The sequence below is a fragment of the Odocoileus virginianus genome, chromosome 6, assembly GCF_023699985.2.
Source record: "Odocoileus virginianus isolate 20LAN1187 ecotype Illinois chromosome 6, Ovbor_1.2, whole genome shotgun sequence".
Taxonomy (NCBI): Eukaryota; Metazoa; Chordata; class Mammalia; order Artiodactyla; family Cervidae; genus Odocoileus; species Odocoileus virginianus.
This window is the reverse complement of record NC_069679.1, coordinates 43,212,959-43,235,742: the sequence shown is the minus strand read 5'-3', so window position 1 is coordinate 43,235,742 and position 22,784 is coordinate 43,212,959. Positions and strand designations below refer to the sequence as shown.

The window sequence follows — 22,784 nt, the reverse complement described above, 5'->3', positions numbered from 1 at the left end:
TCATATAAATGGAATCATACAATAATGGTCTTTTGTGACTTGCTTCTTTCATTTAGCATATTTTCAAGGTTTATTGGTTATAGAAAATATTAATATCTCATTTTTATTGAATGATACTCCATTGTACGAGTACACAACATTTTGTTTATCCATCCATTACATGGACATTTGGGCTTTTTTCACTTTTTGGCTTTTGTAGTGTCATTTATTAAAATATCCATCTTTGCCCCATGATTTGAGATGCCATCTTTAATGTCTAACTTTCCACATATTTTTGGATCTATTTCTGGGCATTCTATTTTACTGGTCAATATATCTTTTCATGTGGTACTACTACACTTTTAATTACACAGGATTTAGAGTATACTTTAATATCTGGTAGAGTAAATCATCTCTAGTAGTTGGTATTTTTCAAGTGTTTTCCTGGCTATTGATGCCTTTGTTTTTTCATGTGAACTTCATTATCAACTTGCCTAAAAAACCTTGTCAGTATGCATTAGCTTTTTAAATTAACCTAGGAGAAAATGACATCTTTACAATGTTGTATCATCCTATGCAAAAACAGGGAGGTGTCTGTTTAAGAATACTTTTGTGTCTGTCAGGAGTGTCAAATCCTATTTTAAAAATCACTTTTCAATTACTGTAGGGGCTGTTTTGAGTTTTTAGCAATCTGATAACATGCAAAGTAGAGATATGTCATATTCTCTGCAGAAAAAAGACCAATATCTTAAATGCTAATATAAAGTTATAAAAGCCAGTAGCCTGATCGACTGATGTCTTTGATGAAACTTTATCAATGTCAGCTGTAGAGGAAAGCTCTGGGCAGCCAGGAAATGCCAGAAATACAAGGTTATTTTCTTTCTTGGATCTTCCTCTCAGAGCTCTGCAGGGAGCAAGATCTTTCCCACCTAAACCATAAAATTTCTTGGGAAAGATAAACAGCGTCTATCTCTTGAAGAAAGGGAGAGGGAGGCTGGTATAACCAATGGAGTCAATGATCTGAGGCAAAAATTTGCTGAACAGAGTGCGGGAGAGAAAGAAAGTGTGTAGGGATATGCAGGCAGGACAGCAAAGCCCTCATAATAGATCAGGCACTGTATATACTGCAGCGAATTTATACATATCCATCTACCCTTTCTATCCTCTTGCACAAACATACCCACAGAGGACAGAGAAGAACTGATCAAGACACAGAACAAAGGTCTGAGAGGGACAGAACAGAGACCCTGACTCTGCCACCGTGACCACAGGATGATTAGCAAAGCCCCTCTGTGAGTGAAGTGTCATGTTTTAAGTCCAAAGCACCTTGACATATTAATTTCTAATTAACAGTAATGTTTTACTATTTAGAAAATTTTGTCTATCACTGAAATGTTGTTTGGAGAATACTGTTCACTAAAAGTTCCACTTTAAGAACCTTACCTAATCAAATGCAAAGCTCCTCCTGCCCTAATCCCTGGTTCAGGGTCCATCCCCCATCCTATCTGGAGGGAGGAGGGTGCTGGCTGGATGACTGATAACCTAGTGGAGGGGGTACCTCCACAGCTCACCTGACTCAGGCCTAGTGAGATTCAGGTGAGCTCATGAGTCCTGGATACAAGGGTCTGAAGTTGTGTGAAGCTGGGGTCAGGAGACCACCCAACGTGGCTGACCTCACTTCTAGATCCAGGTCTGCTCCTAATTTACTCTGGGAGGAAAGCAAACCCTTGCCCTGTCGTGTTTTATCTTTCTGGTCTGTCAAGTGAGCAGAATGACATGTGCCTTGCCTACTTTACTAGCGCTGAATCAAAGCAGACAATGAACATGAAAATACATTAAAGAGGAAAAGTGCTGCCTGAATGGAAGGGCCTCCCTAGACTGCTCCAGTGAACTGTTCTAGAACTTTTCAGTGTCCTAATTAGGAAGTGAGGAAACAATTATATAATTTTCAGACGTATTTGTCATGGATGAAAAGATATCCACTCACTTAGTGGCTGAATCACTGTTTTAACCACGTCTGTATGTACCTTAGATCATTTTTAAAGGGCTGAGGAATCTGTGTCCCACTGCTAAAAAGACTTCCAAGCCCCATAACCAGGCAGGCAGTCCTGGGAATGAGGCCATCCCCACACCGCCGGCAGGGGACACTGAGATGCAGAAAGAGGTTAAGTCAAAGGGGAAAAGTTATTGTCACTGTGGAAAAGACACTCGGAGAAGCAGAGTCTGTTATGTTTAACTAGGAACCAATATAATTAAAGAAAACCCCACATTTATGTCTGTCCCTTTTGGAGTGAGCATATTTGTTCTCTGAGTTCATGCCCATGAATAGTAAGCATCTTTTGAGTAACTCAATACTTGGAAGCATTCTGCGGTGCAGTGAGTTGTGAAATGTTTCTCTCACGCAGGAGTTCTGAGCTCGATCTCATGCAGATGAAATGACTCAAGTAGCGACCCCTATTACAGCTGACAACACGGCCACCCACCCCCAGGGCTCCGCACACCTACACCCGCCCCGCCCCGTTTCTCCTGGACTCGGGTCCGTTTCAGGTTAACAGCCCAAAGGAACAGGCAAGGCTGTGAATGAATACTGGTCTTTTCCAACCCCAGCCTCCCATTTCAGAGCTTTTCCACTCAGGGGAGGGGTGCCATTTCCCAACCTCCATCATTACTGTACAGGCCCCACCTTAGTCCCCTATACTTCACTACGAACTCATATGCGTCAGGAAATATTTGTCCTTTGTATTGTAATTCAATTCTTTTAAGTACAGAAGTGAAAGGTCTTATTTGCTGTTAAAATAATTTCAGGCATCAGCAAACAGGTGTGTGTGTGGGGGGGTGTTGGGGGGCTCATCCAATTGCCTTGACGCTCACCCTGAGGAAGGTCAGTCCCAAGGGAACTAAATTTACTCACTTGGGGTGCTGCGGGTTCACTCGAGTCACGAGGTAAAAGGGGAGAGGAGGGGCTTTCTTCTTCCTCCAGGACTGCTATCTTATCTGCTCTCCATCCAGATCACCTGGTGACCACAGCGCCTGGTCTCGGGCCCCTCGTCCTCTGCCAGGCCCTCCTTCCTCTCCGGCGTCTTGCCTTGGTTGGAGAACGCATGCTCCCTACTCCTCCCTCCTATGGACCATCTGGCTCGCGACGTTAGCGGGGAAGGGGGTCTCTCTCACCCTCGCGAGACTTCAGGTGGCTCCCATCAGCGACGTTACCTACAGGTGCCAGGGCTCCAGGGAAGAGGACCATAAAGGGCCTCAGAAGCAAGCGAGCAAGGAGTAATGTGGCCTGACTGAGGGACAATTGGGAGCCCAGGTCATCAGTAAGCATTAGGTTCTTGCCTGCCGGAAAGGGGAAGATCAACACCAAGTAGAAAAAACTGTTGGCAATAATTACAGGTCTTGGAATACCTAACAAGGAGTGAAGAAAAACCTAAAAATCTGGTTTTGGCTAGATATACACTACCGATTGGGGCTTCTCTTGTGGCTCAGCTGGTAAAGAATCTGCCTTCACTGTAGGAGACCTGGGTTCGATCCCTGGGTTGGGAAGATCGCCTGGAGAAGGGAAAGACTACCCACTCCAGTATTCTGGCCTAGAGAATTCCATGAGCTGTATAGTCCATGGGGTCGCAAAGAGTCGGACAGGAGGGAGGGACTTTCACTTTCACACTACAGATTGTATTGCTATAATCTCCCAATCACCACTTATTCCATTAAACACAAAGTATAATAAAAATTACTAATTATCAGAAGTGATGTTTGACAAAGAAACTTACTCTTAGGGAAAAATTATAATCAGATATTAAACATCAATGTGGTTACTTTTGTTTGAATGATGCCAATGGCCAGCCAGTGTTTTTTCTTGGTATAACCTAAAATGTAAAACTGATGTTTTAAATACAACATATATAGTATTAGCTGTAGACTTTTCCTCTGCTTTGTTAGCTTATGTTAGTCCAGTAAAATCTGACAATGGAATTTTTTGGAAGTAATGTTTGAGTTCCCCGATTCATAGAGCAAATTTCCACTGGCTACCTATTTTACATATGTTAGCATATATACTTTCATGCTACTCTTGCCCTTCATCTCCCCCTCTCCTTCCTCTCCCCTGTACTTGTCCACAAATCTGTTCTCCTAGAGGGGTGGGGTGGGAGGGAGGTTCAAGAGGGACGGGACACACGTACACCTATGGCTAATTCATGTTGATTTATGGCAGAAATCAAACCGATATTGCACAGCAATCATCAATTAAAAATGAATGTAGTTTTTTAAAAAGTGATGTTTGATCATTTGTATCAGCTTTCTTAGTTTGCTACACATGTAATATGATCCCCTCACAGGCTTCCGACTACTTGCTGATAACCTCCAAATCTTTACCCACCTTTAGATCCACAAGTGCCTACCAGCAGCCTCTCCTCTGATGTCACCTCGTGGAAAGTCAATGTGGTAGACCAATGGGGGCACCAGCACCCATTCAAGCGTAGGAGTAGGTGTCAGCGTACTCATAGGATCCCCCTGCCCAACAACAGCACCACCTCACTCCATACACCTGAACCTTGGCTACTATCTCTCACCTGAGTCTGTGAACTGCTCTCCACATTAGCACTGGACCCCAGGCTTGCTACCCTTAAAAAGGCAGAGCTAGCTTTCTAAAGTTCATACTAAAGCATACACCTTTTACGTATCACTTCTGAATAGTTTCCTCAGTGTTAATCAACGTCTTTAGCATCAAACAAAAGTCCCTTTCACAATCAAACCCCTACTTTTTCTCCAGCCCAGTATCGTCTCTATTGTTTTATCCGCTAGGAGTAACTTGTTATCTCTGGCGAGTCCCTTTGTTTTACTTCACTCTTTCTTTTTCACAGGCCACACGCACTGAAAATGAGAGGGCTGGCTCCAGTTCAAAGCGTTTCACAGACCTGAGCGCTCAGCCAGAAGTTCTGCATCTGCAGCCTATTAGCTCTCCCGATAGCATTTTGTTCTTCTCCTTGCAGCAGGAAAAACAAACAGCTGTCCCGCCCACAGTGTCTGCCTTCCTCCCAAGGTCCAAGAGGCTCTCCCCCAGGTGACCCCGTGTGACCCCGTGGAGTTCCTTCCTCTGCGGTGGCCTTGTCCTCCTAGTTGTCTAGTCTGGTCACCACCCTCCCCATTTCTGGCAGTTTCTGATAAATCACCTCATTCCCCATCCCCCTCTCCCTGTTCTGTCACGCTCTTCCCAGGTCCTAGACCCAGTGCTTCACAGTGGATGCCGGCTGCCAGTGATTTCCACACGTTTGCTTTCTCCCACAGCATGCAGGACGTTTCATTGTGGGGCACTTTCAGCATCACTGTCAGGGGGCAACTTCAGGGAGGAGGCTGCAGGTGTGATTTGGGGCTTTGGCTTCTCTTCGCATAATCTGCATTGGATCTCTCCCAAGCCATCCCTAGCAGACAGAATCCATGTGGGGAGACTGTTCACAGTGCAGATACAGCTCCCCTTTCAACCAGACTGCCATCCTTAAGCTCCTAAATGTAAAATTTGGAATTGGCACAGACTGGTGATCTGGAATGCTGCTTAGTTTTTGGCACTGGGCTGTCTTAGAGGAATTTCTTCCAAGAATGGAGTTGCCTGTAGGAAGTAAGCTAATTTAGCACCTCCCTGGGTGAGCCACTCTTAGCTGCTTCTTCATTCCTTTTTGTGACGTCGAAGCATGACCCAGGCCCACTGATTCTAGTGGTGTCCGATACATAGCACCAGCCCCTTGTGGCTATGTGAAATATGGTCATTGTTAATTGAGATGTGCTGGAAGCATAAAATACACACTGTATATTGAAGACTTAGTATCAGATGATAAAAAACATTGTTAATTACATGTTGAAATGTTAATATTTTAGATATACTTCATTAAAATATCTTACTACTGTCAAATTCACTTACCTCTTTTTACTTTTTAAAATGTGCTACTAGAAAATTTTAAATTACATGTCACCTGCATTATATTTATTTAAAAATTTTTTTTAGTTGAGGTATAATTGCTTTACCATGTTAAGTTTCTGCTGTATAATAATGTGAACTGTATTATATTTCTATTGGACAATGCTGGACTAGACCTTGGCTCAGCCTTAAATGTCTTAATATACCTTCCAACGGCTTGCAGTGTATGCTGTGTGCTCCCTTTTTTCCATCCCTGGCTTAAATGAGTAATTAGATGTCTTGTTGATATACCCCAAATTTCTATCCACATTGTTCCCAGATGGCAATGGGGAAAGTATGTAAACTGATTCACAGGGGCAACCACAGATATTCAGAGCTCTAGTAGTGACTGAGTTAACAGAGCTTTCTTTTTTCCCTTCTCACACTTCTTTTGAAGAATAAAACACTGAATTCCTCATAGCTTAAAATCATACAACATCAACACTTATTCATAAGCATGACAGCATTACAATACAGAGAAATACTGAAAAAGCAAACGTACTTGGCTACTCAGTCTTCATCACTGAGACTCTGGTCATCCCACTGAGCTATTTCATTGTCTTCAAGTCTAGAAGTTTATGCTACAATTGGCCTAATGCCCCGTGATGTAGTATTAACCACATCATTGATCTGGATTCTGTTTTTAAGTCTAGCATTCATGAAAATCCTGTTTGTTTAAACAGATTATCCTTAGCTCACTGTGCTCATTACTTCTTACTAACTGGAGAGAATATACTTGAGTTTCTGATTTATAAAATATATATATTAAAGAAAAAACAATTCTCAGGCAGGTATGGGGTGTGCCTTGATAGTCATTATTCTTCATAAGAGAACTTAAATCAGAATCTGAACAATGAATTCAGATCAGCCTACAGCTGATCCTCAACAGCCTACAGTTATGGCTTTAACAACTGGTTAGCTTCCCAAGGAGAACACTCTGCTCCAGAGTTTTGTGCCTGCTCTTGGCCTTTCAGTCCCCAGGGCATCTGAAGGTTCTCCCACCCCTCTCCTCTCTGGAGACTGAGAGCCAGCAAATGATCAACAGCTCTGGGCTGTGAACAGCTTTCTCTGCTTTTGGCTAGGGCTTCTCTGGTGACTCAGATGTTAAAGAATCCATCTCAATGCGGGAGACCTGAGTTCGATCCCTGGGTTGGGAAGACTCCCTGGAGAAGGAAACAGCAACCCACTCCGGTATTCTGGCCTGGAGAATTTCATGGACAGAGGAGCCTGGCAGGCTACAGTCCATGGGGCTGCAAAGAGTTGGACATGACTGAGCGACTTTCACTTTCACTTGATTTGCACCGTGGTGCTAGTGGTCAAGAACCCACCTGCAGGAGACTTAAAAGAGATGCAGGTTCTATCCCTGAATCAGGAATATCCCTTGGAGGAGGGCATGGCAACCCACTCCAGTATTCTTGCCTGGAGAAGTCCATGGACAGAGGAGCCTGGTGGGCTATAGTGCATGGGGTTGCAAAAGTTGGACATGACTGAAGAGACAGCATGCACACACACACTATCCTGAACATAACTTCACTGGAAGGAATACCAATCCTTCAAACAAACAAAAAGATCAGCGATGGTCTGTTTATATAATAAGGAAGCTTCTAAGGATGCATATGTATGTGCTCAGCCTGTGTTTGTTTTTATGTATTATTTGTGTAAAAAGTACTATAAACCTATTACAATACAGTATATATAGCTCATTATGTTAGCTGGGTACCTAGGCTAACTTGTTGGACTTATGAACAAATTGTGAACTTACAAATATGCTCTCAGAACAGAACTCATTTGCATGTAGGGAACTTACTGTAGTCATGTTTATCAAGTATTTATGTGTTGGGAAGTGAACATATTAAAAATGTATACAAAGTCCCTGTTCTCAAGCTGCCCAAGTGTGTAGGAGAGAATTATGTAAACAAAGCAAAGCGAAACAATGCAATTCATGCTACTATGTACCAAATGCCAAGGCCACAGCACCCTTGCACTGGTCCAAAAGGAGGAGTGATTTTGCAAGTGGACATTAACAGCTGCAGAGAAACTTTCAGTGATTAGGGACTGGAGGATGTCCCAGTTTGGGGGGAGAGGAGGGTGCCTGAGTCGGGTACAATGGAAGGTGGAATTCACGCATTAAGCTGGGGACAGACTGAATTTCATGCCAATGGGTTTGGGCTCCTTGCTTCTGCCTCTGGGGAGCTTTCAAAGGGTTTTGGGCAGAGTAACCTGATCAGATTTGTCTACTAGAAAGGAGCACAGGTGTAGGAGGGATGGGCTGCATAGGATGGCTAGCAGATGAAGAGACTGGGAGAACCCAAACAGGCGGCTGATTTAGTGGTAAGTTTTAATGCTCAAGAAAAATACACAGGAATCTACTGAAGCCCACTATTCAGAATGAGGTCCTGAGATTCTAACACTTAGTTTGTGTGTGTTAGTTGCTCAGTTGTGTCCGACTCTTTGCAATCCCATCGACTGTAGCCCACCAGGCTCTGTCCATGGGATTTTCCAGGCACAAATACTGGAGTGGGTTGCCATTTCATTCTCCAGGGAATCCTCTGGACCCAGGGATCAAGCCGGGTCTCCTTAACTGCAGGCAGATTCTTTACCACTACACCACCTGGGAAGCCCAGAACACAGTTCAGTATCCTTTATAAAAGGAACGTGTCTGCCACGTTGGACAGCAAAGCAAGGACTTCTTGTACAGGGAGACATGGTGAGGGCTAGCTACTGCCTGAGCTGGTAAGCACTGGAAGGGTGGGAGCAGGGAGGAAAGGGTCTGCACCCCACAGATTAAAACTACAGTCGTGATTTTAATAGAAACAGGGCTAGAACAATACATTCCCAGCGCTGATAGGGGTTGGGTGTTGGATTCCCTTCCAGGTATCCAGAGGAAGGATGAAAAGACACTTAGTTCTGAATTAAAACCTGGAACTCCTTTTCTCATACAAACAATGTTATAAATACATTATATGACAGGCCTCTTGAATGAATTGTTCTTCAGTTGCTCAGTCAGGTCTGACTCTTTGCAACCCCATGTACTGCAGCGCACTAGGCTTCCCTGTCCTTCACTATCTCCCAGAATTTGATCAAATTCATGTCCATTGAGTCACTGATGCCATCTATCCATCTCATCCTCTGTCGCCACCTTCTCCTCCTGCCCTCATTTTTCCTACCATCAAAGTCTTTTCCAGTGAGTTGACTCTTTGCATCAGGTAGCCAAAGTGTTGGACCTTCAGCATCAGTACTTCCAATGAATATTTGAGGTTGATTTCCTTTAGGATTGCCTGGTTTGATCTCCTTGCTGTCCAAGGGACTCTCAAAAGTCTTCTCCAGCATCATAGTCAGAAAGCATCAGTTCTTCGGTGCTCAGCTTTCTTTATAGTCCAACTCTCACATCCATACATGACTATTGGAAAAGCAATAGCTTTGACTAGATGGACCTTTGTTAGCAAAGTAATGTCTCTGCTTTTTAATACGCTGTCTAGGTTGGTCATAACTTTTCTTCCAAGGAGCAAGTGTCTTTTAATTCATGGCTGCAGTAACAGTCCACAGTGATTTTGGAGCCCAAGAAAATAAAGTCTGTCACTGTTTCTATTTTCCCCCCATTATTTGCCATGAAGTGATGGGACCAGATGCCATGATCTTACTTTTTGAATGCTGAGTTTTAAGCCAGCTTTTCCACTCCCCTTTTTCCCCTTCATCAAGACGCTCTTTAGTTCCTCTTGGCTTTCTGCCATGAGGGTGGTGTCATCTGCATATCTGAGGTTATTGATATTTCTCCCAGCAGTCTTGATTCCAGCTTGTGCTTTATCCAGCCCAGCATTTCACATGGTGTACTCTGCATATAAGTTAAATAAGCAGGGTGACAATATACAGCCTTGACGTATTCCTTTCTCAATTTGGAACCAGTCCGTTGTTTCATGTCCAGTTCTAACTGTTGCTTCTTGACCTGCATACAGGTTTCTCAAGAGGCAGGTAAGGTGGCCTGGTATTCCCATCTTTTTAAGAATTTTCCACAATTTGTTTTCATGCAGTTAAAGGCTTTAGCATAGTCAATGAAGCAGATGTTTTTCTGGAATTCCCTTACTTTTTCTGTGATCCAGTAATGTTGGTAATTTGGTCTGTGGTTCCTCTGCCTTCTAAATTCAGCTTGAACATCTGGAAGTTCCTGGTTCACATGCCGTTGAAGCCTAGCTTGAAGGATTTTTAAGCATAATCTTGCTAGCATGTGAAATGAGCACAATTGTATGGCAGTGTGAACATTCTTTGGCATTGCCTTTCTTTGGAGTTGAAATGAAAACTGACCTTTTCCAGTACTGTGGCCACTGCTGAGTTTTCCAAATTTGCTGGTATATTGAGTACAGTACTTTAACAGCCTCATCTTTTAGGATTTGAAATAGTTCAGCTGGAATTCCATCACCTCCCCTGGCTTTGTTCGTAGTAATGCTTCCTAAGGCCCACTTGACTTCACATACCAGGATGTCTGGCTCAAGGTGAGTGATCACACCATGATGGTTATCTGGGTCATTAAGACCTTTTTTGTACAGTTCTTCTGTGTATTCTTGTCACCTCTTCTTAATATCTTCTACTTCTGTTAGGTCCATACCATTTTTGTCCTTTATTGTGCTCATCTTGAATGAATAGCAAGTCTGAAATCTAGTCCATTTGTATACTATTATATTGTCTTCCAGATAGTTTACTAACAACCAGATTTTCGGAACATGACTTGTCTGTAAAGTGGAGATTCTCTGCGGTTGAGTTTATAATCATGCTACATCATCTGCTATAAATTCAAGGTCATCTTGAGAATTCTTTGTGTTGCTGCAAAAAACTGTATCAGGAACTATCACCAAGGATAATGGCTTGGAAATAGTTCTATTTGAAAAATAAGTCACAGTTTTTGTTTTTGCTAGAATAGAACTTTATTTATGGTATCAAGATTTTTTAAAATGGTTTTATATTTTAAAGTATGCAATAAATTTTGATACATTAATCTTGGTAATATTTTTCCCATATGAGAAGATTTTAGAAAACAATGTCAAGTGGCTTATAATTCAAAAGAGTTGTTTGACTTGATAATTCTCTGGAATTTCAGCATTATAAATAAAAAATTAAAACAAAACCATTTAAATTAGGATGAAATGCATTTGTAATACAATTTTATGTCCATTAAAATTTGTTTGATTACAGAGAAAATATAGGCTAAAATTATGTGCTTATAATTTCTAGAAAAATATGACATCCTTGCTTTAAGAAAATGACCCTATTTACTTCCAGCTGTAGAATGCGTTTTGAGATACTTTGCTGTTTGGGATGAGGGGCTGTGTTGCTTGATACAGGTTCCTTTCAGACCATCACTGCATAACTGGAAAATGAAGCAGATGCTGGTCTATGGCTGGGTGCTGGTGGGAGTGTCTGGTCTTATTAACACGCTGTTTTATCTGAGTCACAGAATCATCCAAGTGAATGAGTCAGATGAAAAGCAAGCTATATATTTTCTCAAGGTCTGATATCTGCCATATTTGACAGAAGTGATATTTAAACAATCATGTGGTAAAATCCTTTTTTAACAAAAGCAGTTTTCACGTTCAGTTCTACATAATGAGAACATTCCAAAATGCATTGGCCCATCTTAACATTACTTTGCTCATGTGGAGAAAATGAATTCTGATGGTAAGATCCATATACAGATAAAAATATGTATACATATATTTGTATGTATTCAATACCAGAGATGATCCTGCCTTGTCTGTTAGCAGTCAACTCATGTTTAAATGAAGAGATTTCTCTTTGGGAGTGTGGTTCATGTTCACATCTGATTTGACAAAATCTGACGGCCGGCACAAAGTACCTTCTGATTGTATGAGACTTTACAGAGCATCTCTCTGGAACTGACAACAATCTTACATGACAATGCGAGTGTGATGCACGGTTATTTTCCTTTGACAGATGAAGAACCAGGAACCCAGAGAGGTGAAGTATGTTGCTTCAGTTTAAACATTTGGTAAGTGGTAAAAACAGGTGTTTCCCCTGAAAGCTGTTTAACACAGAAGATAAGACAGAGGGTGCACGGATCTGTGAATTACTTTCTCTAAGCTGGGCTGTTGATGTGATGTTTGGAAAGTGGTTTTGCTTCTGTCACTTACGAGATCGCTACCAGGTGCTGAAAAGTACACATGGTATTAGACCCCAGCAAACTGTAACCAACAGCCGGGTACACTTTTTATACCTCTTGGAGTGTGTGTGTGTGTGTGTATTTCAGAAGATTCATAACATATATTTACAATTATCCCTAAATCACCAAAATACCATATTGAGAAATAGCTTTAACTTTTTTCAAGAGCATTTTTCTATACAATCATTCCAATACAGGTATAAAGTATATAAATACAGCCTTGGCACACTTTACCTTTCCAGGTGCACTAAAACACTTTCCCTTTCGCCTTATTCTGCTCACCCTGACTTTTGATTGTTTCAAAATTCCTTTACACGTCTCTAAGTTCCTTGAGCATGGGGATGGATTTCTTTGAAGCTGATAACTCTCACCCTTTGGCTTAGACAGAGCTATGCATATCGCAGGCATTCAGTAAACCTTTGTTGAATGCACGCACAGGATTTTTATGTACTTCTATTTAGCTAAAGTAGAAGTCTATCTTTAGCATTTTGCCTAAAGAGTTTTGGATTTATAGCAAAACATTATTTTCATAGTAAACAGTTTTTTAAAAAGCATAAGAAACATGGTAATAAATTTAATACAAATGATACACTGTAACTATTCTTTGGTAATTTTTAACAAATTATTTGGTTTTCTTGACTAAAGTGAAATACTAAAAATATAAAAATGCAACTACAGAAATTAGCTTAATCTGTAAACATAATAAACCCTGTAAACATATAAGTACTACATAATTGTGCAAGTTTAAAGAATGACTAGTAAAGGCAAGTATTACACATTTAACTTAGTTCTTCAAGGCATATTTAGGAATACTGCTTTGTTGAGCTTTAGTTTGAAGAAGGAATTCTTTCAACTAAATGAAAACAGTAAAGAATAATGGCTTTATCAATGAGCCATAGGATATACAGGCAAGTGGGAGGCACTGATACCTTTCAACTTTTGCAAATCTGAATTTGCTTCACATGTCCTATGAACTACCTTGTTTAGTAAAACTGTGTACTAACAAAAGCCAAATACTTTTAAAATGAAGAAGTAAACAGCTTTTTGTAAGTTAATCAGTTGACTGAAAATATAGGTAACACACCTTGCAAAATTTTTACAAAAACCTGTTACTGCACGTGCAGTAGGCAGGTCTAAAAAATAATAACTAGCTGCAGGCAGCACTGAATATATTGTCGTGTACTCAGTATTGAAGTTTTTTTCCCCCAAATTTCAGTTCTCCTTCTCAAAAAAAAATCACACTTTTCACACATGACACTTATCACAGGTATTCACAGTTATCATTTCAGTAGTTTAAGAAAGAACTGCCTGGCAAATACTGTTAAAGAGGTAAATCCAAGGACAAAACTCACTATTTCAGGCACACAGGACTTAAATCCTTGGGTGTGAACTCAAAATAGAACAAAACAACTATGTAAATGCAACACATTATTAAAATGAATGAAATAATGGAAAAGTTGTCAATACTATTTCTTCTAATTCATTGACATGATTTTCTCCAATATCTGAGAAGCATCAATGGCCAAGGATTAGTAGTTCCCTGGAAAATTTTAAGTCAAGATTTTGCTTTAAAAAAAAGTGGCAGTAAAACACCATAAATGGTTACTTGAAATCTAATCAACGCCATCAAAACCCTGAGTGTTCTCAATGGCCATCTGAAGTTTATCCCACAATTCTTCAAATGACTCATAGGGTGGCAAGTCCAGGCGATTAAAGCTGAAAGAACAGAGAGAGGCTGGTTATGACAGACAGTGAAAAAGTGACAAAGTTCCCAGGGCAAACTATTCACAGTACAGCTATTTGTGACTGAATGTTCCAACAACAGGAAAAGACCTTTTCTTCTCAGGGAGAAGGAAGGTCTAGGATTGGACTCAAGGTATGGACTCTCTTCATGACTTCTTGGTGGTAACCTCTCACCTCCACCCTGACCTCCAAATGTCTGGGTTCCTGTCATTTGAAACTTCAAGAGCGAATGTTCTAGCCCTTTGTGGAATGGCTTATCATTCATGTGATGGAGGCAACATATCATCAGCAGTTCAGATGTGTCTCTCCAGTGTTCAGCAACCTAGACTTAAAGCCTGCCTGGTAAAGAAACACCTGTTCCTGAGTTAGTCTCACTGTCTCTCCATCCTCTCCCTCCCATTCCCCACCTCCTTATCTGCCACCAACACAGCATAGAGGGAACTAGACCTGTGTCTAGACTGTGAGAGGACCTGACCTTCTGTGTCTAGACTGTGAGAGGACCTTCTCTCTCTGAAGACTTGGTTCTCGAGGGTCAAAGAAACTGCTTACCAGGTATGAGCTCTTGGCAGCTTCTCAGGCGTGCCCCACTGCTCAACTGTAAATGACTGTGGTCCGTTTGAGCCTACAAGAAAAGAAGTTACTTTGGTTTCATTTAGCCTTTATAGGAGCTCCTGAACATTTCACAACTCACTTTTGCTAATGCAGCACTTAAAACACACAGATAATTCATCTAGTTTCTTTAAATTCAAAAGAAATAATACTGTCTTGGGCTCATGACTTTACTGTCCAGCTATGAAATGAGGACTCCTATCAGTTCGTCTGTGGTCACGGTATCACTCTGACCTGGGGGGCATGTCTAACGGGACTTTTGCTGTTCCCCAGCCCTGCATTTTCATATACCACCTCTATCTTAGGTACACAGAAAATGGGCATTATTTTTTAGTCCCACTGAAAATAGCTTTAATAGTTTTTTAAATTATTTTTCTCTATTGATTTATTTTTTTGCAGTAAGATTATACAATGAAAGATGTAAAGATCACCTGAAATTCCACTGTTAAATCTAAGTAAACATCCTATTATTAATCTTTTTCTGCATATACATATGTATAGAATTTTATGTGCATGGGATCATTTATACATGCTACCTTTTTCTGTTATTATGAACATTCTGAGAAACTTTTTCTTCCTTTGGAGTTTTACTCAATTATTCCTTTTGCAATTCTCAACGTCCTCCAACCTCCCAGGTCATCAATGGTAACAACCCAATGAGTCACCTTCCATACTTTTCTCTATGTCTCAGACTCATATCCAAACACATGTGTGAGAGTATAACTGTCAGAAGCAGTACTAAAAATACTATTTTCCATGTTACTGTTTTCTCAAAAAGCACTGCTGTTCACACATCACCCATCACAATTATATCTACAGTTAAAATTTAGTACTTTTGTCATTGTATCTTCCACAACATGGATTCATATATATTTTCCTGCCTCTTGATTCTCTCACCTGAACACTCCATTTGAAAAACTCCCTATTAAGTCAACCAATATAAATGTAACATGCTTCTTCTTTCTTGGGGGGCTAAGCCACACTTCATGTGGGATCCCAGTTCCACAAACAGGGCTCAAACCCGAGTGGAAGGGATCAAATTCCTGCAGTGGAAGCGTGAACTGCCAGGGAAGTCCCCGTAACATAATTTTTATTGGCTAGATAATACTGTATTGTAATATTAACATTCTGAAGCAACTTCTACTTCTTTTGTAAATCCATAAGAATTTGAATTTATAGTCTAACACTAATAACTCTGGACCTGTGTATGAGATAGTGTGTTACTTGCTTAGTCGTGTCTGACTCTTTGCAAGCCCATTGACTGTAACCAGCCAGGTCCCTCTGTCCATAGAATTTCCCAGGCAAGAATACTGGAGTGGATAGCCATTCCCTTCTCCGGAGGATCTTCCTGAACCAGAGGTCGAAGCTGGAGCTCCTGCATCATAGGCAGATTCTTTATCATCTGAGCCACCAGGGAAGACACTATGTGAAATATCTCCTCCAAATTCCAAAAAAGTGCATGCCATCAGTGGGTGAATGTAGGTCTGGGCTGCATATAAGAGGAGCTAGAGATGGAGGGGGTGCCTGCCCTGCTTTGATTTTCTCTACTAACTGGTTAAAGAGCAGGAGGAGAGAATGGAATGTAAGTCAGGGGAAACCACTGGAAAGACAAATCCAGTCAAGTGGGGAATGAACATGTTGTTGAGTCTCATCCTCCTTGGGAGAGAAGGGGCAGCTGCCTGACAGGTTCTGCAAACAGATGTTCAGTTAAGCTTAACAAGGAAACCACGTAGGCCAAGGAGGGGATAGAAGGGCTCCGATCTTGGCTATTCCTCCTCTGAAAGAGTTTTTTTCTTGGTATCCTTAAAAGCAAGTACATGCCATTCCAATAAACAGAATATTTAACTTTGTTTATTCCATTCTTTCCCCCAAATGTATTCTACTATGATACATTCTGTATTTTGTTATACACTTATTAACACCCCGTGGAACTTTATATGCTGTCTATCTTAAACCATCATACCACGGGCAATGTTTTTTCTGTAACAGAATACAGAGTGAGAATCAAATTTAAAATTCAAGAATGGAAAGTAACTTGAATCATTTCCTGTGTTTAGTTTTCTCTTTTGCTATCTCACTGAGAGTCCCTTGGAATGCAAGGGGATCAAACCAGTAAATCCTAAAGGAAATCAACCCTGCATATTCATTGGAAGGACTTCTGCTAAAGCTGAAGTACTTGGATGCTAAAGCTCCAGTACTTTGGTCATCTAATGTGAAGAGCTGACTCACTGGAGAAGATCCTGATGCTGGGAAAGACTGAAGGCAAAAGGAGAAGAGGGCAGCAGAGGATGAGAAGGTTAGACAGCATCACTGACTCAATGGACATGAATTTGAGCAAACTCCCGGAGACAGTGAAGGACAGGGAAGCCTGGCATGCTGCAGTTCATGGGCTTGCAAAGAGCTGGACATGATTTAGCAACTGAACAACAAACAACAACAACAAAATAGAAGGTGTATACATATATTTTGACCTTTTGCAGTGTATCTAACTGTAATCATTTAAAACTATGAATTCTTTTTAACTAATTAAAAATTTGTATACATGAAAGAAGACTGAAGACTAGTCAGTCATGAAAAAGACAACTGGCATCAGTTCCATTTTTTAATGATCTATGGAAAATCCATACCATACAGTTCAGCAAATCCATTCATAGGCACACGGGATGTGCCAGTGACAAACTGAAGTAATCGTATTCTTTTTTCTGAGTCCATCATTAAAACAGCCTGCATAAAATAAAAGCAGCATTTAGGAACATCACTGGAAAAAATGTTAACAAAACTACCCTGAAAAATATGTTACCAGAGTTTAGTTAGAGCCTGAATCATCACTTATGAAATTTGCATGTTTCCTTTACTTCAAGTTATGTTTACAGTAGTTTACAAAGTCCTTGAGACTCCATTTCCAAGGCTTTATGGTAACTGTTTAGAATGGGGTTATAGCCTAACACAGTGACAAAATTTCCTCTTGGATGTGACTATGTGGCTTTTTAAAAATTGTATTTACTGGAATTATTATTTAAAAATTGTATTTACTGGCATACACATTTCTCTATCACATTCCAAGAAGCCAAATAGGAGTCCCAGAGAATACACTGCAGGTTACAAGGTCCCCTGAAGAATCCCTTCTTTTTAGTTAGGAACCAAGAGCTGATCTCAGGTAACACTGTCACTTACTACATTTTACTTATCTGCAAATAAGTATGTATGGAGGTAAATATATATAGTACAAAATAAAAAATTTTTGTGGGGCTATATACTGGGTTGGCCAAAAAGTTCATTTGGTTTAAAAGTAAAATTTTAAAACATATTTTTCATTTTCACCAACAACTTAATTGAATAACATATTCCCTAACCAAGCAAACTTTTTGGCCAACCCAATATATTTTTTGTCTTATCTACATGTGATCCACTAGTATCGGTAGATATGATTGAATCTATCAAGAAGTAACTTCAGAAAATGCAAGCCTTCTATTACCTTCCAAAACCACTGGATGACTTGATGATTTATGCTGTAGCCATTTTTGTACTTTGCGTGCTCTCTCCAGTCATTCACATCCACATCTCCCAAGCCACACATCAGAAGCTACATAAGAAGAAATGTCAAACTGTAGACAAGAAAAATCAGGGGTACAAAAGTCCTGTGTTAAGAGCAATATTTCTTACCTCTAGTTCATTTTCATCAAAAATTTTGATGAGATCCTGTGGTATCAGTTCAAAAAATCCCTAGAAGAAAGAATATATTTAAAACCCTAGTTAGTGGGGCCAATGGACAATTTCATACTTCAGTATCTGGGTGGGACTGGAGAAATCCCGTACCCACACAGATTCCTACCACTACATGGTTCATGGGCTCTTTAACTGACATTTCAATGTCAGCAAGAAAGTATACATGTCTGTTCTCCCACTGATTCCTCAAAGTGACTATTTTCAAACCACCCCATACCTTTCAAGCTTCCTTCTTCTCCGTGTCACCCTTTCTTTACAGCAGATAATTTCTATTTGAGAGAGAAAATAAAAGCAGCTCTGCCAGATGGAATTCCCCTCAACATTCTGCACCCCAACTTAGCACCAACATCCATGAGGGTCTTGTCCCCATTGCTGTGGAGACAGGGGCCACTTTCTGTCTGTGCTTCACTTGTTTCCCCAAGGATGTCTTCACTAAACTTTTACTAGCACATGTTTTTTTCTTAAAGATTTTTTTGGGAATGTGGATCATTTTTCAAGTCTTTATTGAATTTGTTACAATACTGCTTCTGTTTTATGTTTTGGTTTTTTGGCCACGAGGCATGTGGGATCTTAGTTTCCCTAACCAGGGATGGAACCTGCGCCCCCTGCATTGGAAGGCAAAGTCTTAACCACTAGACCACCAGGGAAGTCCCTATTAACTCACTCTTGATGCATCTAAATTTGTTCAAGCCACATCTACTTTCAAAACAAAATACGAAAGCAAACCCCTCTTTCTTTTCTTCACACCCACGTTCTGGACAGTGTTACTACACATCACCAAATCCACTTGCTCCCCCTCATCTATCCCTCAACCACTGTAATCTGACCTCTTCACCAATGCTTCCCTGAAACAGTCCTGGAGAAAGTCAAAGACAACTTTGTGGCTACGTCTAATGAATACTTTCTAGTTCCCTATCTTATCTGACTTCTCTGTACTACGATATTGTTGACAATACCTTTGTTCTCGAAACTCTGTCTGCTGTTGATGGTTTTCCTCTTATGTCTCTGCCTTTGCTGATTTTCTCTGATGTCTCCTTTCCTCCTGTCCATTCTTTAAATGTTGGTGTTCCCACATTCTCATGTGTGGCCATCCACTTGCACCATTCTTACCATTCTTTTGAATTTTCCATCTTGTTTAGTCCACAGCTCCACTACAGAAAGCAGATAGACCCCAGATCTCCATCCTTTAAGTCACCCTGAGCTAAAACTCTCCCTTCCTGAGTATCATTCATGTGCATGCACAGCTGTGTTCCCACTGTCCTGATCATTTCCCCTGGGGTGATTCCAGCACTTGCTCCACTAGCCTCTGCTGCTTGTCTCACCCTCCTCTAGCTTACTATTCATTCATACCACTTCCAGAAAGATCTGAGCAAAATATACATTGAATCTTGGTATTTTATTGTTAACAGCCTTTAATGCCAACTTCCTTCCTCACTGGACTTCAGAGAATACACCAAACAAACAGGCCCCTCATCATCAGGTTCCTCCCATCTCTCCAGACTTAGTTTCGCCTCTTGCATTCCCATTGGCTCAGATGGCAAAGAATCTGCCTGCAATGTAGGCGACCTGGGTTGGATCCCTTGGTTGGGAAGATCCCCTGGAGAAAGGAATGGCTACCCACTCTAGTAATCTTGCCTAATGAATTCCATGGACAGAGCAGCTTGGCAGGCTATAGTCCATGGGGTTACAAAGGGTTGAACATGACTGGGCAATTAACACTTGCATCCTCTCATCCAGTACAACTGCCTGTATTTTCTCTAATGTGTGCCCAGTTTGTCTTATTACTAGATTTGACATGCGTCGCTCCCTCTGCTTGGAACTGCATTTCCTTCTTCTCTGTGGCTGGCCAATCCCTCTACCCCTCCCATGCCCCTGCCCCCACCTCTTCCTGCTTTGGTTTCGACCTCTCTTCTCTGCTCACCTAGTACTGTGAGCTCCCCTGGTCCATTTCACCCTCAGATTCTCTGCTCCTTGACGACAGGACCTACGTCCTTTTGCCTTGCACAGCACCAGACACATGGTCAGTGCTCAGTATCGAATAAATGAAGAAGTGTGTGATAAATATTTAACAGAAGACTTTTAATTAGCTTAGGAAATGAGTGCCTTGGCAACAGCTTAAATGTCCATCAATTTGGAACTTTAAGTGACTTATGAATTTACATTATGAATAAAATACAGCTACAAAGAAAGGTCACTGTATATCTTGATATGTAAAACACCTCCAATAAGTATTTGACAAGAGAAGGAAGGGAGTCACAAACCAACATGTATGGCATGATGCCATTTAGGAAAAGACATAAACGGCATGTTCCAGGGGTTCCCAGAGGCTTCCCTAGTGGCCCAGATAGTAAAGAATGTGCCGGCGAAGCAAGAGACCTGGGTTCAATCCTTGGGTTGGGAAGATCCCCTGGAGAAGGGAATGGTTACCCACTCCAGTATTCCTGCAAGAGAATTCCATAGACAGAGGAGCCTGGCAGGCTACAGTTCATGGAGTTGAGAAGAGTTGGACACGATGAGTGATTAACACTTTCACTTTTCAGGGGTTCCCAACCCTTGGGGCATGAATAAGTGCTGGTCTGGGGAACTGGGCCACACAGCAGGAGGTGGGGGTGGGCGAGCCAGTGAAGCTTCATCTGCTACTCTCCATGACTTGCATTACTGCTGAATTATCCCTCCACCTGACCCCGAGATCCACAGAAAAATTGTGTTCTGTGAAACTGGTCCCTGGGGCCAAAAAGTCTGTGGCCTGCTGATATATTCCACATCCCTCTAGGACTCTTGTCCCTTTTTTCACCTATGTTTACTAAGGTGAGGGGAGGGGACTATAAAAGGTGAGGGGGGATCCATGTTATGGAGGACTGTTTATTGCATAGACTTCTTGAATGACTGCTTTTTAACTCAACATCTATTCATTTAATACTCTATCAGTATGAAAACAAGAACTTCCCTGCTAGTTCAGCTGGTAAAGAATTCACCTGCAATGCAGGAGACCCCGGTTCAATTTCTAGACCAGGAAGATCCCCTGGAGAAGGGACAGGCTACCCACTCCAGTATTCTTGGGCTGCCCTGGTGGCTCAGCTGGTAGAGTCCGCCTGCAATGTGGGAGACCTGGGTTTGATCCCTGGGTTGGGAAGATCCCCTGGAGAAGGGAATGGCTACCCACTCCAGTATTCTGGCATGGAGAATTCCATGGAGTGTATAGTACATGGGATTGCAAAGAGTCGGACATGACTGAGTGACTTTCACTTCACTTCAGTATGAAAACATGGGCTTCCCTGGTGGTTCAGACAGTAAAGAATCTGCCTACAATGCAGGAGACCTGGGTTCCATCCCTGGGTGGGGAAGATCCCCTGGAGAAGGAAATGGCAACCCACTCCAATATTCTTGCCTGGAGAATTCCACTGACAGAGGAGCCTGGTGGGCTACAGTTCATGGAGTTGCAGAGTTGGACACGACTGAGCGAGTAACACTTTACTTCAGTATGAAAACATAATTTTAAATGGCTTTAAAAAGCAAATCATATACTACTTTTTTCTCTGATACAATAAGGTCCCCTTTTTCTCTGATATGATATGGACCGTGCTTTGAAACTACAGAAGAGGAAACAAAAGAAAATGAATACCTCTTTAAAAGCAGCCATTTGCTTCTGGATTCGGTTTACAAATCGCCATTGTATTACAAGACTAGAAGAAATAAAACATTTTATCTTTTTCACAGGGAATAAGAAAAGATGTTAAGGTACAGGTATTCTGGTTAGAAACAAAAAATAAAGACTAGCTAAGCCCAAGGCAAGAACTGAATGAGTGAGTAAAAGTACAGAATTTTTATAGAAAACAATATTGAGACTCTGACTCTAGAGAAAGAAAAAGAAGACACAAAGAATCTTCACAGAAAGTACAAAATTATTTCCAATAAAGTATTTACTAAAAATAGTAAAGTATAACAAAATACTTACTAAATATATTCCTTTTTGTTCTTATTGGTGACAACTATTTCTGATCCACCATTTTTCAACTCATGTTGATGTGTCTGAAATTAAGCATGATACCTTGATACGTTATTTTAGTGAAAAAAATAAAGTATACATATTACAGTTACACAAGAAGCCTGGTGTTTTAAATTTAATCCACTCAAAAGCTAAGGAAACTTGAAATATTAGTTTTACTAATATACATATGAAATGAGTCAAAAGTCAAAGAAGCAGAAATTCTTTCTGAGAGACAGCTTTTGTTACAAGAAAATAAATTTTAAAATAGAATGCAGAAATGTGTTGAGTACATGCATTATTTAAGGTCTAAATTTATAAAATTTTGCTTAAGTTATTAAACTTAAGTTCTAAAGCTTCACAATTTATGTACCATTTAAATAAATCAAAATTTACAAACCTGTCCAAAAAGTTCTTCATCTATGACAAACCTGAGGTCCAATTCTGTTGGATCATTTTCAAGAATCCATCTTAATGAATTGTAATACTCACTATCCTAGATGGGATAAATTGCATATGTAAAATTTGTATACAGAAAGAAGATACATGAATCTGCAAAAAAAGTAGCCGAAGTCTGAATAACTGGACAAAAGATGATAAGGTCAGATGGATCTCTTTTACACACA

The 22,784-nt window shown here is 40.8% G+C and overlaps 1 protein-coding gene across 1 annotated transcript in view; it reads right to left on the bottom strand.

The window, feature by feature from the left end:
* Window positions 1-13,353: 13,353 nt before the first annotated feature.
* The window catches only part of NEDD4 (NEDD4 E3 ubiquitin protein ligase), an 84,409-nt gene continuing 74,978 nt past the window's right edge, over window positions 13,354-22,784 (bottom strand). The window contains exons 18-25 of the mRNA XM_020881237.2: window positions 22,559-22,654; window positions 22,129-22,202; window positions 21,796-21,856; window positions 18,111-18,170; window positions 17,923-18,030; window positions 17,075-17,171; window positions 14,388-14,460; window positions 13,354-13,811 (exon numbers count right to left, since the gene is read on the bottom strand). Of these exons, the coding sequence (XP_020736896.2) occupies window positions 13,709-13,811; window positions 14,388-14,460; window positions 17,075-17,171; window positions 17,923-18,030; window positions 18,111-18,170; window positions 21,796-21,856; window positions 22,129-22,202; window positions 22,559-22,654 (672 nt within the window). The 3' untranslated portion in view covers window positions 13,354-13,708. The remainder of the gene's footprint in view (window positions 13,812-14,387; window positions 14,461-17,074; window positions 17,172-17,922; window positions 18,031-18,110; window positions 18,171-21,795; window positions 21,857-22,128; window positions 22,203-22,558; window positions 22,655-22,784) is intronic.